At 43.0% G+C, this 19,543-nt stretch overlaps 1 protein-coding gene across 1 annotated transcript in view; it reads right to left on the bottom strand.

The window, feature by feature from the left end:
- Positions 1-9,935: 9,935 nt before the first annotated feature.
- Positions 9,936-19,543, bottom strand: part of slc7a10a (solute carrier family 7 member 10a) — a 97,440-nt gene continuing 87,832 nt past the window's right edge. Inside the window, exons 10-11 of the mRNA XM_090223377.1 lie at positions 17,586-17,763; positions 9,936-16,264 (exon numbers count right to left, since the gene is read on the bottom strand). Coding sequence (XP_090079503.1) covers positions 16,161-16,264; positions 17,586-17,763 — 282 coding nt within the window. The 3' untranslated portion in view covers positions 9,936-16,160. The remainder of the gene's footprint in view (positions 16,265-17,585; positions 17,764-19,543) is intronic.

Genomic DNA, 19,543 nt, shown 5'->3' on the forward strand with positions numbered 1-19,543 from the left:
TACATAAATAGATAAGTTAGGCTACTAGCCACGTTAACACTGACTTGTGATCATTGACTTTGCTAGTTTGATTGTAGTGACACTCCCAGCCTTTGTAACATAAGTATGTTTTTGTCCAGAATATTGAGTCGTTGAAACTGAAACAGTGGATCCCGAATGGGAGGCAGTAAACAACGTACCAGGCCAGCTGCGATTTACAACCCGATAGCAATATGCTTTTTTGGGACTACTAAGAAATGTATTGGTGAATTCTATTAATCATGCATTGAACTGCATCCATCTGTTCTGCCAACAATGCCTTACTCTACGTCATGGAATGTTACCAAGTTGGTTTTATAGCATAAACTGGGAATTTGACAGATATTATGATTGTCTATTTCTTTCATATCTACAAAGTAGTTAAAACACTGTCAGTTCCACTTTAACGAGTACTATTACAGACTTAGTGATGTTCCATTAGAGAAGTATCTCCCCTTCCAACCCTCTGTCTGTCTGTCTGTCTGTCTGTCTGTCTGTCTGTCTGTCTGTCTGTCTATCTGTCTGTCTGATGTACTGTCTGTCTGATGTACTGTCTGTCTGTCTATCTGTCTGTCTGTCTGTCTATCTGTCTGTCTGATGTACTGTCTGTCTGTCTGATGTACTGTCTGTCTGTCTGTCTGTCTGTCTGTCTGTCTGTCTGTCTGTCTGTCTGTCTCTCTGTCTGTCTCTCTGTCTCTCTGTCTGTCTGTCTGTCTGTCTGTCTGATGTACTGTCTGTCTGTCTATCTGTCTGTCTGTCTGTCTATCTGTCTGTCTGATGTACTGTCTGATGTACTGTCTGTCTGTCTGTCTGTCTGTCTGTCTGTCTGTCTGTCTCTCTGTCTCTCTGTCTGTCTGTCTGTCTGTCTGATGTACTGTCTGTCTGTCTGATGTACTGTCTGTCTGTCTGTCTGTCTGTCCGTGCTAGCAGTCACACCAGGCTAACGGTTACATCCAGTCCTATTATAACCAACAGGGGAAATAACTATCAGACTGGCATTGTATCATTGACTCTTCCCTGGCTATATGGTCTGTGTCCGCTGAGGTGTTTTAATACCTCGTTAACCCTTATGGACATGTCTGTCTGTCTGTCTGTCTGTCTGTCTGTCTGTCTGTCTGTCTGTCTGTCTGTCTGTCTGTCTATCTGTCTGTCTGATGTACTGTCTGTCTGATGTACTGTCTGTCTGTCTATCTGTCTGTCTGTCTGTCTATCTGTCTGTCTGATGTACTGTCTGTCTGTCTGATGTACTGTCTGTCTGTCTGTCTGTCTGTCTGTCTGTCTGTCTGTCTGTCTGTCTGTCTCTCTGTCTGTCTCTCTGTCTGTCTGTCTGTCTGTCTGATGTACTGTCTGTCTGTCTATCTGTCTGTCTGTCTGTCTATCTGTCTGTCTGATGTACTGTCTGATGTACTGTCTGTCTGTCTGTCTGTCTGTCTGTCTGTCTGTCTCTCTGTCTCTCTGTCTGTCTGTCTGTCTGTCTGATGTACTGTCTGTCTGTCTGATGTACTGTCTGTCTGTCTGTCTGTCTGTCCGTGCTAGCAGTCACACCAGGCTAACGGTTACATCCAGTCCTATTATAACCAACAGGGGAAATAACTATCAGACTGGCATTGTATCATTGACTCTTCCCTGGCTATATGGTCTGTGTCCGCTGAGGTGTTTTAATACCTCGTTAACCCTTATGGACAATATCACCCGTGGAGAATATCACCCGTGGAGAATATCACCCGTGGAGAATATCACCCGTGGAGAATATCACCAGTGGAGAATATCACCCGTGGAGAATATCACCCGTGGAGAATATCACCAGTGGAGAATATCACCTGTGGAGAATATCACCCGTGGAGAATATCACCCGTGGATAATATCACCCGTGGAGAATATCACCAGTGGAGAATATCACCCGTGGGATGTTTTCACTTTGTCATTATGGGTTATTGTTTGTAGATGGGTGAGATTATTGTCATCCATTTTGAATTCAGGTTGTAACATAATAAAATGTAAATATGTCGAGGGGTGTGAATACTTTCTGTAGGAACGATATAGATTAGGGCTGTCGTCAAACGATTTAAATAATGAATCGAGTTAATAGCATTCGTTAGTACATTTTTTAACATTTGCTCAAATTTGGCCCCAAAGAAAGCTTTTTCATATTTTTTAGAGATAACACTGATGATAGTAGAGATAACACTGATGATAGTAGAGCTACCACTGATGATAGTAGAGATAACACAGATGATAGTAGAGGTACCACTGATGATAGTAGAGATACCACTGATAATAGAGGTACCACTGATGATAGTAGAGGTACCACTGATGATAGTAGAGATACCTACCACTGATGATAGTAGAGATACCACTGATGATAGTAGAGATACCACTGATGATAGCAGAGATACCACTGATGATAGTAGAGATACCACTGATGATAGTAGAGATACCACTGATGATAGTAGAGATACTACTGATGATAGTAGAGGTACCACTGATGATAGTAGAGATACCACTGATGATAGTAGAGGTACCACTGATGATAGTAGAGATACCACTGATGATAGTAGAGGTACCTACCACTGATGATAGTAGAGGTACCACTGATGATAGTAGAGGTACCACTGATGATAGTAGAGATACCACTGATGATAGTAGAGATACCACTGATGATAGTAGAGATACCACTGATGATAGTAGAGATACCACTGATAATAGAGGTACCACTGATGATAATAGAGGTACCACTGATGATAGTAGAGATACCACTGATAATAGAGGTACCACTGATGATGGTAGAGATACCTACCACTGATGATAGTAGAGATACCACTGATGATAGTAGAGATACCACTGATGATAGTAGAGATAACACAGATGATAGTAGAGATACCACTGATGATAGTAGAGGTACCACTGATGATAGTAGAGATACCACTGATGATAGTAGAGGTACCACTGATGATAGTAGAGATACCACTGATGATAGTAGAGGTACCACTGATGATAGTAGAGATACCACTGATGATAGTAGAGGTACCACTGATAATAGTAGAGGTACCACTGATGATAGTAGAGATACCACTGATGATAGTAGAGGTACCACTGATGATAGTAGAGATACCACTGATAATAGAGGTACCACTGATGATGGTAGAGATACCTACCACTGATGATAGTAGAGGTACCACTGATGATAGTAGAGGTACCACTGATGATAGTAGAGATACCACTGATGATAGTAGAGATACCACTGATGATAGTAGAGATACCACTGATGATAGTAGAGGTACCACTGATGATAGTAGAGATACCACTGATGATAGTAGAGGTACCACTGATGATAGTAGAGGTACCACTGATGATAGTAGAGATACCACTGATGATAGTAGAGGTACCACTGATGATAGTAGAGATACCACTGATGATAGTAGAGATAACACTGATGATAGTAGAGATACCACTGATGATAGTAGAGATACCACTGATGATAGTAGAGATAACACTGATGATAGTAGAGATACCACTGATGATGGTAGAGATACCACTGATGATAGTAGAGATACCACTGATGATAGTAGAGGTACCACTGATGATAGTAGAGATACCACTGATGATAGTAGAGGTACCACTGATGATAGTAGAGATACCACTGATGATAGTAGAGATACCACTGATGATAGTAGAGGTACCACTGATGATAGTAGAGATACCACTGATGATAGTAGAGGTACCACTGATGATAGTAGAGATAACACTGATGATAGTAGAGATACCACTGATGATGGTAGAGATACCTACCACTGATGATAGTAGAGATACCACTGATGATAGTAGCGGTACCACTGATGATAGTAGAGATAACACTGATGATAGTAGAGGTACCACTGATGATAGTAGAGATACCACTGATGATAGTAGAGGTACCACTGATGATAGTAGAGATACCTACCAGTGATGATAGTAGAGATAACACTGATGATAGTAGAGATACCACTGATGATAGTAGAGATACCACTGATGATAGTAGAGGTACCACTGATGATAGTAGAGATACCACTGATAATAGAGGTACCACTGATGATAGTAGAGATACCACTGATGATAGTAGAGGTACCACTGATGATAGTAGAGATACCACTGATGATAGTAGAGGTACCACTGATGATAGTAGAGGTACCACTGATGATAGTAGATACCACTGATGATAGTAGAGGTACCACTGATGATAGTAGAGGTACCACTGATGATAGTAGAGGTACCACTGATGATAGTAGAGGTACCACTGATGATAGTAGAGATACCACTGATGATGGTAGAGATACCACTGATAATAGAGGTACCACTGATGATAGTAGAGATACCACTGATGATAGTAGAGGTACCACTGATGATAGTAGAGGTACCACTGATGATAATAGAGGTACCACTGATGATGGTAGAGATACCTACCACTGATGATAGTAGAGGTACCACTGATGATAGTAGAGGTACCACTGATGATAGTAGAGATACCACTGATGATAGTAGAGGTACCACTGATGATAGTAGAGGTACCACTGATGATAGTAGAGATACCACTGATGATAGTAGAGGTACCACTGATGATAGTAGAGGTACCACTGATGATAGTAGAGATACCACTGATGATAGTAGAGATACCACTGATGATAGTAGAGGTACCACTGATGATAGTAGAGGTACCACTGATGATAGTAGAGATAACACTGATGATAGTAGAGATACCACTGATGATAGTAGAGATAACACTGATGATAGTAGAGATAACACTGATGATAGTAGAGATACCACTGATGATAGTAGAGATAACACTCATGATAGTAGAGATAACACTGATGATAGTAGAGATACCACTGATGATAGTAGAGATACCACTGATGATGGTAGAGATACCTACCACTGATGATAGTAGAGATACCACTGATGATAGTAGAGATACCACTGATGATAGTAGAGATACCACTGATGATAGTAGAGATACCACTGATGATAGTAGAGATAACACTGATGATAGTAGAGATACCACTGATGATGGTAGAGATACCACTGATGATAGTAGAGATACCACTGATGATAGTAGAGGTACCACTGATGATAGTAGAGATACCACTGATGATAGTAGAGGTACCACTGATGATAGTAGAGATACCACTGATGATAGTAGAGATACCACTGATGATAGTAGAGGTACCACTGATGATAGTAGAGATACCACTGATGATAGTAGAGGTACCACTGATGATAGTAGAGATAACACTGATGATAGTAGAGATACCACTGATGATGGTAGAGATACCTACCACTGATGATAGTAGAGATACCACTGATGATAGTAGCGGTACCACTGATGATAGTAGAGATAACACTGATGATAGTAGAGGTACCACTGATGATAGTAGAGATACCACTGATGATAGTAGAGGTACCACTGATGATAGTAGAGATACCTACCAGTGATGATAGTAGAGATAACACTGATGATAGTAGAGATACCACTGATGATAGTAGAGATACCACTGATGATAGTAGAGGTACCACTGATGATAGTAGAGATACCACTGATAATAGAGGTACCACTGATGATAGTAGAGATACCACTGATGATAGTAGAGGTACCACTGATGATAGTAGAGATACCACTGATGATAGTAGAGGTACCACTGATGATAGTAGAGGTACCACTGATGATAGTAGATACCACTGATGATAGTAGAGGTACCACTGATGATAGTAGAGGTACCACTGATGATAGTAGAGGTACCACTGATGATAGTAGAGGTACCACTGATGATAGTAGAGATACCACTGATGATGGTAGAGATACCACTGATAATAGAGGTACCACTGATGATAGTAGAGATACCACTGATGATAGTAGAGGTACCACTGATGATAGTAGAGGTACCACTGATGATAATAGAGGTACCACTGATGATGGTAGAGATACCTACCACTGATGATAGTAGAGGTACCACTGATGATAGTAGAGGTACCACTGATGATAGTAGAGATACCACTGATGATAGTAGAGGTACCACTGATGATAGTAGAGGTACCACTGATGATAGTAGAGATACCACTGATGATAGTAGAGGTACCACTGATGATAGTAGAGGTACCACTGATGATAGTAGAGATACCACTGATGATAGTAGAGATACCACTGATGATAGTAGAGGTACCACTGATGATAGTAGAGGTACCACTGATGATAGTAGAGATAACACTGATGATAGTAGAGATACCACTGATGATAGTAGAGATAACACTGATGATAGTAGAGATAACACTGATGATAGTAGAGATACCACTGATGATAGTAGAGATAACACTCATGATAGTAGAGATAACACTGATGATAGTAGAGATACCACTGATGATAGTAGAGATACCACTGATGATGGTAGAGATACCTACCACTGATGATAGTAGAGATACCACTGATGATAGTAGAGATACCACTGATGATAGTAGAGATACCACTGATGATAGTAGAGATACCACTGATGATGATAGTAGAGGTACCACTGATGATAGTATAGATACCACTGATGATAGTAGAGATACCACTGATGATAGTAGAGGTACCACTGATGATAGTAGAGGTACCACTGATGATAGTAGAGATACCACTGATGATAGTAGAGATACCACTGATGATAGTAGAGATACCTACCACTGATGATAGTAGAGGTACCACTGATGATAGTAGAGGTACCACTGATGATAGTAGAGATACCACTGATGATAGTAGAGGTACCACTGATGATAGTAGAGATACCACTGATGATAGTAGAGATACCACTGATGATAGTAGAGATACCACTGATGATAGTAGAGATACCACTGATGATAGTAGAGGTACCACTGATGATAGTAGAGATACCACTGATGATAGTAGAGGTACCACTGATGATAGTAGAGATAACACTGATGATAGTAGAGATACCACTGATGATGGTAGAGATACCTACCACTGATGATAGTAGAGATACCACTGATGATAGTAGCGGTACCACTGATGATAGTAGAGATAACACTGATGATAGTAGAGGTACCACTGATGATAGTAGAGATACCACTGATGATAGTAGAGGTACCACTGATGATAGTAGAGATACCTACCAGTGATGATAGTAGAGATAACACTGATGATAGTAGAGATACCACTGATGATAGTAGAGATACCACTGATGATAGTAGAGGTACCACTGATGATAGTAGAGATACCACTGATAATAGAGGTACCACTGATGATAGTAGAGATACCACTGATGATAGTAGAGGTACCACTGATGATAGTAGAGATACCACTGATGATAGTAGAGGTACCACTGATGATAGTAGAGGTACCACTGATGATAGTAGATACCACTGATGATAGTAGAGGTACCACTGATGATAGTAGAGGTACCACTGATGATAGTAGAGGTACCACTGATGATAGTAGAGGTACCACTGATGATAGTAGAGATACCACTGATGATGGTAGAGATACCACTGATAATAGAGGTACCACTGATGATAGTAGAGATACCACTGATGATAGTAGAGGTACCACTGATGATAGTAGAGGTACCACTGATGATAATAGAGGTACCACTGATGATGGTAGAGATACCTACCACTGATGATAGTAGAGGTACCACTGATGATAGTAGAGGTACCACTGATGATAGTAGAGATACCACTGATGATAGTAGAGGTACCACTGATGATAGTAGAGGTACCACTGATGATAGTAGAGATACCACTGATGATAGTAGAGGTACCACTGATGATAGTAGAGGTACCACTGATGATAGTAGAGATACCACTGATGATAGTAGAGATACCACTGATGATAGTAGAGGTACCACTGATGATAGTAGAGGTACCACTGATGATAGTAGAGATAACACTGATGATAGTAGAGATACCACTGATGATAGTAGAGATAACACTGATGATAGTAGAGATAACACTGATGATAGTAGAGATACCACTGATGATAGTAGAGATAACACTCATGATAGTAGAGATAACACTGATGATAGTAGAGATACCACTGATGATAGTAGAGATACCACTGATGATGGTAGAGATACCTACCACTGATGATAGTAGAGATACCACTGATGATAGTAGAGATACCACTGATGATAGTAGAGATACCACTGATGATAGTAGAGATACCACTGATGATGATAGTAGAGGTACCACTGATGATAGTATAGATACCACTGATGATAGTAGAGATACCACTGATGATAGTAGAGGTACCACTGATGATAGTAGAGGTACCACTGATGATAGTAGAGATACCACTGATGATAGTAGAGATACCACTGATGATAGTAGAGATACCTACCACTGATGATAGTAGAGGTACCACTGATGATAGTAGAGGTACCACTGATGATAGTAGAGATACCACTGATGATAGTAGAGGTACCACTGATGATAGTAGAGATACCACTGATGATAGTAGAGATACCACTGATGATAGTAGAGATACCACTGATGATAGTAGAGATACCACTGATGATAGTAGAGATACCACTGATGATAGTAGAGATACCACTGATGATAGTAGAGGTACCACTGATAATAGAGGTACCACTGATGATAGTAGAGATACCACTGATGATAGTAGAGATACCACTGATGATAGTAGAGATACCACTGATGATAGTAGAGATACCACTGATGATAGTAGAGGTACCACTGATAATAGTAGAGATAACACTGATGATAGTAGAGGTACCTACCACTGATGATAGTAGAGATACCACTGATGATAGTAGAGATACCACTGATGATAGTAGAGATACCTACCACTGATGATAGTAGAGATACCACTGATGATAGTAGAGGTACCACTGATGATAGTAGAGGTACCACTGATGATAGTAGAGATACCACTGATGATAGTATAGATACCACTGATGATAGTAGAGATACCACTGATGATAGTAGAGGTACCACTGATGATAGTAGAGGTACCACTGATGATAGTAGAGATACCACTGATGATAGTAGAGATACCACTGATGATAGTAGAGATACCTACCACTGATGATAGTAGAGGTACCACTGATGATAGTAGAGGTACCACTGATGATAGTAGAGATACCACTGATGATAGTAGAGGTACCACTGATGATAGTAGAGATACCACTGATGATAGTAGAGATACCACTGATGATAGTAGAGATACCACTGATGATAGTAGAGATAACACTGATGATAGTAGAGATACCACTGATGATAGTAGAGGTACCACTGATAATAGAGGTACCACTGATGATAGTAGAGATACCACTGATGATAGTAGAGATACCACTGATGATAGTAGAGATACCACTGATGATAGTAGAGATACCACTGATGATAGTAGTGGTACCACTGATAATAGAGGTACCACTGATGATAGTAGAGATAACACTGATGATAGTAGAGATAACACTGGTGATAGTAGAGGTACCTACCACTGATGATAGTAGAGATACCACTGATGATAGTAGAGGTACCACTGATGATAGTAGAGATACCACTGATGATAGTAGAGGTACCACTGATGATAGTAGAGATACCACTGATGATAGTAGAGATACCACTGATGATAGTAGAGATACCACTGATGATAGTAGAGATACCACTGATGATAGTAGAGATACCTACCACTGATGATAGTAGAGATACCACTGATGATAGTAGAGATACCACTGATGATAGTAGAGATACCACTGATGATAGTAGAGATACCTACCACTGATGATAGTAGAGATACCACTGATGATAGTAGAGGTACCACTGATGATAGTAGAGGTACCACTGATGATAGTAGAGATACCACTGATGATAGTAGAGGTACCTCTATGCACACATAAACAAACACAAAACATGTAGAAAATATAAATTGTAACTTTTGTTCCTCAGAATTATATTTAATAAGCTATTATTGTTATCATCATACATTTCATATTATTTTACAAAACAGAAAAGTACACCAACAATACACCCTAGTTACAGTACGTATGTTTAGCATCACAATACGTCGGAGGAATGCGATGTTTACCGTGAACCCCTGATACTTTTACGTTACACAATATTTACATTGTTGTGTTGAGCTAACAACGTGCCTCACTGTGGTAGGGCTGGAAGGAAACTGCAGAAAACACACAGACATGTTTACAGTATTAGCATTGAGGAAGGAAACTGTAGAAAACACACAGACATGTTTACAGTATTAGGAAGGAATCTGCAGAAAACACACAGACATGTTTACAGTATTAGCATTGAGGAAGGAAACTGTAGAAAACACACAGACATGTTTTCAGTATTAGCATTGAGGAAGGAAACTGCAGAAAACACACAGACATCTTTACAGTATTAGCATTGAGGGTGTGGGTGCGTTCCTGGAGAGGTTTTTCTCAGGCAGCTCATAAATATGACATATTGAAATGTTCTGAGATGTGCAGCATGACTGCAAAACAGACCACCTGGAACACACCCAGTGTGTGTGAAGCAGCAGACCCAGACCTTTCAGGAGAAGTCCTGGTGAACTACACAGTATGCAGAGGAGGAGGGGCTAGGGATACACAGAGGAGGAGGGGCTAGGGATACACAGAGGAGGAGGGGCTAGGGATACACAGAGGAGGAGGGGCTAGGGATACACAGTGACTGTAGAGGAGGAGGGGCTAGGGATACACAGTGACTGTAGAGGAGGAGGGGCTAGGGATACACAGTGACTGTCTGTAGAGGAGGAGGGGCTAGGGATACACAGAGGAGGAGGGGCTAGGGATACACAGAGGAGGAGGGGCTAGGGACACACAGAGGAGGAGGGGCTAGGGATACACAGAGGAGGAGGGGCTAGGGACACACAGTGACTGCCTGTACAGGAGGAGGGACTAGGGACACACAGTGACTGTCTGTAGAGGAGGAGGGACTAGGGACACACAGTGACTGTCTGTATTGAAGGAGGGACTAGGGACACACAGTGACTGTCTGTAGAGGAGGAGGGACTAGGGACACACAGTGACTGTCTGTAGAGGAGGAGGGGACTAGGGACACACAGTGACTGTCTGTAGAGGAGGCGGGGACTAGGGACACACAGTGACTGTCTGTATTGAAGGAGGGACTAGGGACACACAGTGACTGTCTGTAGAGGAGGAGGGACTAGGGATACACAGTGACTGTCTGTATTGAAGGAGGGACTAGGGACACACAGTGACTGTCTGTAGAGGAGGAGGGACTAGGGACACACAGTGACTGTCTGTAGAGGAGGAGGGACCAGGGACACACAGTGACTGTCTGTAGAGGAGGAGGGACTAGGGACACACAGTGACTGTCTGTGAGACCAGAAATAGACAGCATTTGTAGAACCAGAGACCATATATTTAGCCTGGGTCTAAGTATGGCTCTGTGTCAGACCTTTAAAACACATGCATGGCCTGTCACATCTGTAACAGTATAGCTAGTTATTCCCACAGATGAGAAGTGGAGCCATTCAGACAGTACTGTCTGGGACACAGTGAATTAGTTGAGGAAGTGGATCCATTCTGAAAGTACTGTAGGGGACACAGTGAATTAGTTGAGGAAGTGGATCCATTCTGACAGTACTGTCTGGAACACAGTGAATTAGATGAGGAAGTGGATCCCATTCTGATAGTACTGTCTGGAACACAGTGAATTAGATGAGGAAGTGGATCCCATTCTGAAAGTACTGTCTGGAACACAGTGAATTAGATGAGGAAGTGGATCCCATTCTGAAAGTACTGTCTGGGACACAGTGAATTAGATGAGGAAGTGGATCCCATTCTGAAAGTACTGTAGGGGACACAGTGAATTAGATGAGAAGTGGATCCCATTCTGGAAGTACTGTAGGAGACACAGTGAATTAGATGAGGAAGTGGATCCCATTCTGGAAGTACTGTAGGAGACACAGTGAATTAGATGAGGAAGTGGATCCATTCTGAAAGTACTGTAGGAGACACAGTGAATTAGATGAGGAAGTGGATCCATTCTGAAAGTACTGTAGGAGACACAGTGAATTAGATGAGGAAGTGGATCCCATTCTGGAAGTACTGTAGGAGACACAGTGAATTAGATGAGGAAGTGGATCCCATTCTGAAAGTACTGTCTGGGACACAGTGAATTAGATGAGGAAGTGGATCCCATTCTGAAAGTACTGTCTGGGACACAGTGAATTAACTCTGTGGACTCATCATTTCATAATGATTGGCAGTGCTGTTTATAGGCAGATGGGCAGGAAGCATCCGTTGATATTAGTGGCATAGTTACTTACCCCTCTGCATTAAAAACCCTGCAGAGAGATTCTAGTGCAAAACCTCAGTCCTTACTATCTAGGCTATAAAAAGGCAATAAACAACATGAGCATTCCTAGGCTTCGTTCCTAAGGGTACCCTATTCCCTATGTAGTGCACTGCTTTTGAGCTGAGCTGTATGCACCCTGGTCTAAAGTAGTGCACTACTACCCTATAGACCCTGGTCCAAAGTAGTGCACTACTACCCTATAGATCCTGGTCCAAAGTAGTGCACTACTACCCTATAGACCCTGGTCCAAAGTAGTGCACTACTACCCTATAGACCCTGGTCTAAAGTAGTGCACTACTACCCTATAGATCCTGGTCCAAAGTAGTGCACTACTACCCTATAGACCCTGGTCTAAAGTAGTGCACTACTACCCTATAGATCCTGGTCTAAAGTAGTGCACTACTACCCTATAGACCCTGGTCTAAAGTAGTGCACTACTACCCTATAGACCCTGGTCTAAAGTAGTGCACTACTACCCTATAGATCCTGGTCTAAAGTAGTGCACTACTACCCTATAGACCCTGGTCTAAAGTAGTGCACTACTACCCTATAGACCCTGGTCTAAAGTAGTGCACTACTACCCTATAGATCCTGGTCTAAAGTAGTGCACTACTACCCTATAGACCCTGGTCTAAAGTAGTGCACTACGTAGGGAATATGATGCCATTTGAGGGGCTCCTCTAGTCTGGAATCCCAAACACTGTTTGCATAGACTAAAATAAATTCCAGAGAGTTTTCAATAGTTTTCAATCTCCTCTCTCTTTTCAGGAGATTCAATAGTTTTCAATCTCCTCTCTCTTTTCAATAGTTTTCAATCTCCTCTCTCTTTTCAGGAGAATCAATAGTTTTCAATCTCCTCAATAGTTTTCAATCTCCTCTCTGTGTTTTCAGGAGTTTCACTAGTTGTGGACTTTGAACTTGTGCGTCAATGTCAAAGTACGTTTGACTCTATGTACTTGGCGTCTGGTATTTAAAAAAAGGCAGTTAACTTAACACCTTAAATTGCCTCATTGAAGCAAGTCGATTGAAGCAAGTCGATTGAAGCAAGTTGAGTAAGTGCTGCTGGGTTTAGTTTGGAACCTTTCACCTGCTGAATGCCTTAGGGCTTAACTGAAGCATCCGTCTTCTAGGAAGAGATAGAGAGAGACCATGGTGGTGTCAACGATGGCACCCTATTCCCTACGTAGTGCACACAAGTAGTGCACCATCAAGGGAATAGGGTGCCATTTGGGATGCAGGGGGTAACCGTTAACACCAAACTCTAGAGGTTACTACAGGTCAGACCGTATCTCATTAACACCAAACTCTAGAGGTTACTACAGGTCAGACCGTATCTCATTAACACCAAACTCTAGAAGTTACTACAGGTCAGACCGTATCTCAGGTCAGACCGTATCTCATCACCACCAAACTCTAGAAGTTACTACAGGTCAGACCGTATCTCATCACCACCAAACTCTAGAAGTCACTACAGGTCAGACCGTATCTCATTAACACCAAACTCTAGAAGTTACTACAGGTCAGACCGTATCTCAGGTCAGACCGTATCTCATCACCACCAAACTCTAGAGGTTACTACAGGTCAGACCGTATCTCATCACCACCAAACTCTAGAGGTTACTACAGGTCAGACCGTATCTCATCACCACCAAACTCTAGAGGTTACTACAGGTCAGACCGTATCTCATCACCACCAAACTCTAGAGGTTACTACAGGTCAGACCGTATCTCATTAACACCAAACTCTAGAAGTTACTACAGGTCAGACTGTATCTCAGGTCAGACCGTATCTCATCACCACCAAACTCTAGAAGTTACTACAGGTCAGACCGTATCTCATTAACACCAAACTCTAGAAGTCACTACAGGTCAGACCGTATCTCATTAACACCAAACTCTAGAAGTTACTACAGGTCAGACCGTATCTCATTAACACCAAACTCTAGAAGTTACTACAGGTCAGACCGTATCTCAGGTCAGACCGTACCCCATTAACACCAAACTCTAGAAGTTACTACAGGTCAGACCGTATCTCAGGTCAGACCGTATCTCAGGTCAGACCGTATCCCATGAACTCCAAACTCTAGAAGTCACTACAGAGAAAACAGGAAGTCATAGGAAGTAGTGGGAAGTGCAGCCAAAGGAAAACCGCTGCAAATACTACTACTGTACCTCAGGGAGTAGTACACAGTTTAAACTTAATATCACCACAAAATCAATAGGCCGCATCAAAGAAACAAAACATTAAAAACATTACAATTCATCCCACTTGTAAGGCACAATAAAATGGACAAAGTTTAGACTCATTTCAAAAACAAATAATACTACTAAAAAAAAAAAAAAAAAATATCTCAGAAAACAAAAGTTCCTTGAGTACGGTGTCTTGGCATTGGTTGTCTAGTGAAGAGAAGGGGCGGGGTATCCACCAATACAACCTTTACTGATCCTGATGCCCCTCCCACTAAACACAGCCTGAGGCAGCCTCTCAGAAGTACCCGGATGGAAGAGCCTGAGGCAGCCTCTCAGAAGTACCCGGATGGAAGAGCCTGAGGCAGCCTCTCAGAAGTACCAGGATGGAAGAGCCTGAGGCAGCTTCTCAGAAGTACCAGGATGGAAACTCTCTCTTTACTGTTAAGGAGAGAGCCTGTGTGGCCCAAATAGTACTCTATTCCTTATGTAGTGCACTACTTTACACCCGGGCCCATGGTGCTTTGGTCAAAAGTAGTGCACTAAAAAGGGAATAGGGTGCCATTTGGGATGCATTCAGGGAGGAGAAGGCAACGGACAGAAAGAGGTTTAACAAGTCCCTGGTAGGCGGGCGGATCAGGGCGTTCTGGCAGCTCAGCCCCTGTTAGATGGACCGAGGGAGAGAGGTGTTCAGTCGTTGTGTTTATCCGAGGCTGTGAGGGGGGGGTCGTTCAGTCATTGTGTTTATCCGAGGCTGTGAGGGGGGGGGCTCGTTCAGTTGTTGTGTTTATCCGAGGCTGTGAGGGGGAGGGGGGGGGGGGGGGGGGTTCCTTCAGTTGTTGTGTTTATCCGAGGCTGTGAGGAGGGGGGGCTCGTTCAGTCGATGTGTTTAGCCGAGGCTGTGAGGGGGGGCTCATTCAATCGTTGTGTTTATCCGAGGCTGTGAGGGGGGGGCTCGTTCAATCGTTGTGTTTATCCGAGGCTGTGAGGGGGGGCTCATTCAGTCGATGTGTTTATCCGAGGCTGTGAGGGGGGGGGCTCGTTCGCTCGTTCAGTCATTGTGTTTATTCGAGGCTGTGAGGGGGGGGGCTCGTTCGCTCGTTCAGTCATTGTGTTTATCCGAGGCTGTGAGGGGGGGCTCGTTCAGTCATTGTGTTTATCCGAGGCTGTGAGGGGGGGCTCATTCAATCGTTGTGTTTATCCGAGGCTGTGATGGGGGGGCTCGTTCAGTCATTGTGTTTATCCGAGGCTGTGAGGGGGGGGGCTCGTTCAGTCGATGTGTTTATCCGAGGCTGTGAGGGGGGGCTCGTTCAGTCATTGTGTTTATCCGAGGCTGTGAGGGGGGGGCTCGTTCAGTCAATGTGTTTATCCGAGGCTGTGAGGAGGAACTCGTTCAGTCGATGTGTTTATCCGAGGCTGTGAGGGGGGGGGCTCGTTCGCTCGTTCAGTCATTGTGTTTATCCGAGGCTGTGAGGGGGGGGGGCTCGTTCGCTCGTTCAGTCATTGTGTTTATCCGAGGCTGTGAGGGGGGAGCTCGTTCAGTCATTGTGTTTATCCGAGGCTGTGAGGGGGGGGGGGGGGGCTCGTTCAGTTGTTGTGTTTATCCGAGGCTGTGAGGAGGAGCTCGTTCAGTCGATGTGTTTATCTGAGGCTGTGAGGGGGGTGATCTCTGACAGGTCTTCTTGGGGGAACACCACGAAACACAGCTTCTGACCCACGTAGGTCACACACTCTGGAACAGACAGGCAGGGGGTCAGAGACATATACAGTAAAGTCCCTGACTTCAACACTTGACTCAACATGAGAGTGTTTGGGTGACTCTGGAAAAGCAGGCGTGTACTGCCCTCTAGTGGTAGATGACAACTGCATGACAAAAATGTAATTCTGTTGTAAGACACATAGCCTGCAGACGGCAGCATGTCATTCTGCCTTATCAGTGTCGATACGGAGACGGCAGCATGTCATTCTGCCTTATCAGTGTCGATGCAGAGACGGCAGCATGTCATTCTGCCTTATCAGTGTCGATACAGAGACGACAGCATGTCATTCTGCTGCCTTATCAGTGTCGATGCAGAGACAGCAGCATGTCATTCTGCCTTATCAGTGTCGATACAGAGACGACGGCATGTCATTCTGCCTTATCAGTGTCGATTCAGAGACGACAGCATGTCATTCTGCCTTATCAGTGTCGATACAGAGACGACAGCATGTCATTCTGCCTTATCAGTGTCGATACAGAGACGACAGCATGTCATTCTGCCTTATCAGTGTCGATACAGAGACGACAGCATGTCATTCTGCCTTATCAGTGTCGATACGGAGACGGCAGCATGTCATTCTGCTGCCTTATCAGTGTTGATACAGAGACGGCAGCATGTCATTCTGCCTTATCAGTGTCGATACAGAGACGACAGCATGTCATTCTGCCTTATCAGTGTCGATACAGAGACGACAGCATGTCATTCTGCTGCCTTATCAGTGTCGATACAGAGACGACAGCATGTCATTCTGCCTTATCAGTGTCGATACAGAGACGACAGCATGTCATTCTGCCTTATCAGTGTCGATACAGAGACGGCAGCATGTCATTCTGCCTTATCAGTGTCGATACGGAGACGGCAGCATGTCATTCTGCTGCCTTATCAGTGTCGATACGGAGACGGCAGCATGTCATTCTGCTGCCTTATCAGTGTCGATACAGAGACGGCAGCATGTCATTCTGCCTTATCAGTGTCGATGCAGAGACGGCAGCATGTCATTCTGCCTTATCAGTGTCGATACAGAGACGACAGCATGTCATTCTGCCTTATCAGTGTCGATATGGAAACGGCAGCATGTCATTCTGCCTTATCAGTGTCGATACAGAGACGGCAGCATGTCATTCTGCCTTATCAGTGTTGATTCAGAGACGACAGCATGTCATTCTGCCTTATCAGTGTCGATTCAGAGACGACAGCATACCTAACTTAGTTGACTGTAAGTTGCTCTGACTAAGAGCGTCTGGTGAATGACCTACATGGACTTGCAATACAAGGAGTGTAGGAGTCACTCACCCACGACCCTGTAGACACATCTGGGCTTGTTCTTCCAGTGGACTCCGACGAAGTAGACGGGTACCCCGGTGAGCATGATGACGATCCCCATGCCACACACCACGGGCTCCGAGTACAGGCTGAACCCCAGCAGCACCGCCCAGAACACCAGGTAACTGATAGGGACCAACACACTCACCTGAAGGGAGAGGGGGAGGAGGGAGAGTAGAGAAGGGGAATGAGTAGAGGATAGAGGGAGGGGGGAGAGAAGAGGGAGGATGGGAAGGATGGGGGAGGGGGAGGAGGGAGAGGAGAGGGAAGATGGGAAGGATGGGGGAGGGGGAGGAGGGAGAGGAAGGAAGGAAGTAATAGACTGACAGTTCATTTCCTGGTTTCCCATCAGTAATAGAATGACAGTTCATTTCCTGGTTTCCCATCAGTAATAGACTGACAGTTCATTTCCTGGTTTCCCATCAGTAATAGACTGACAGTTCATTTCCTGGTTTCCCATCAGTAATAGACTGACAGTTCATTTCCTGGTTTCCATTCAGTAATAGAATGACAGTTCATTTCCTGGTTTCCCATCAGTAATAGACTGACAGTTCATTTCCTGGTTTCCCATCAGTAATAGACTGACAGTTCATTTCCTGGTTTCCCATCAGTAATAGACTTACAGTTCATTTCCTGGTTAAGGTGTGCACAAGTAAATAGTTCCCAGATATAGTAGATATACTACCACCAGATATAGTAGCAGCAGATATAGTAGCAGCAGATATAGTAGCAGATATAGTAGCATCAGATATAGTAGCAGTAGATATAGTAGATATAGTAGCACCAGATATAGTAGCAGCAGATATAGTAGCAGCAGATATAGTAGCACCAGATATAGTAGCAGTAGATATAGTAGCAGTAGATATAGTAGCACCAGATATAGTAGCACCAGATATAGTAGCAGTAGATATAGTAGCAGTAGATATAGTAGCAGTAGATATAGTAGCACCAGATATAGTAGCACCAGATATAGTAGCAGTAGATATAGTAGCAGTAGATATAGTAGCACCAGATATAGTAGCACCAGATATAGTAGCAGTAGATATAGTAGCAGTAGATATAGTAGCAGTAGATATAGTAGCACCAGATATAGTAGCACCAGATATAGTAGCAGTAGATATAGTAGCAGTAGATATAGTAGCACCAGATATAGTAGCACCAGATATAGTAGCAGTAGATATAGTAGCAGTAGATATAGTAGCAGTAGATATAGTAGCACCAGATATAGTAGCACCAGATATAGTAGCTATAGTAGCACCAGATATAGTAGCAGTAGATATAGTAGCAGTAGATATAGTAGCACCAGATATAGTAGCACCAGATATAGTAGCAGTAGATATAGTAGCAGTAGATATAGTAGCACCAGATATAGTAGCACCAGATATAGTAGCAGTAGATATAGTAGCAGTAGATATAGTAGCAGTAGATATAGTAGCAGTAGATATAGTAGATATAGTAGCAGTAGATATAGTAGCAGTAGATATAGTAGCAGTAGATATAGTAGCAGTAGATATAGTAGCAGTAGATATAGTAGATATAGTAGCAGTAGATATAGTAGCACCAGATATAGTAGCACCAGATATAGTAGCAGTAGATATAGTAGCAGATATAGTAGCAGTAGATATAGTAGCAGTAGATATAGTAGCAGATATAGTAGCAGTAGATATAGTAGCAGATATAGTAGCAGCAGATATAGTAGCAGTAGATATAGTAGCAGATATAGTAGCAGTAGATATAGTAGCAGTAGATATAGTAGCAGATATAGTAGCAGTAGATATAGTAGCAGATATAGTAGCAGCAGATATAGTAGCAGTAGATATAGTAGCAGATATAGTAGCAGTAGATATAGTAGCAGTAGATATAGTAGCAGTAGATATAGCAGCACCAGATATAGTAGCTGTAGATATAGTAGCAGTAGATATAATAGC

Source organism: Oncorhynchus mykiss, chromosome 26 (assembly GCF_057628025.1).
Source record: "Oncorhynchus mykiss isolate SJ-2025 chromosome 26, ASM5762802v1, whole genome shotgun sequence".
Taxonomy (NCBI): domain Eukaryota; kingdom Metazoa; phylum Chordata; class Actinopteri; order Salmoniformes; family Salmonidae; genus Oncorhynchus; species Oncorhynchus mykiss.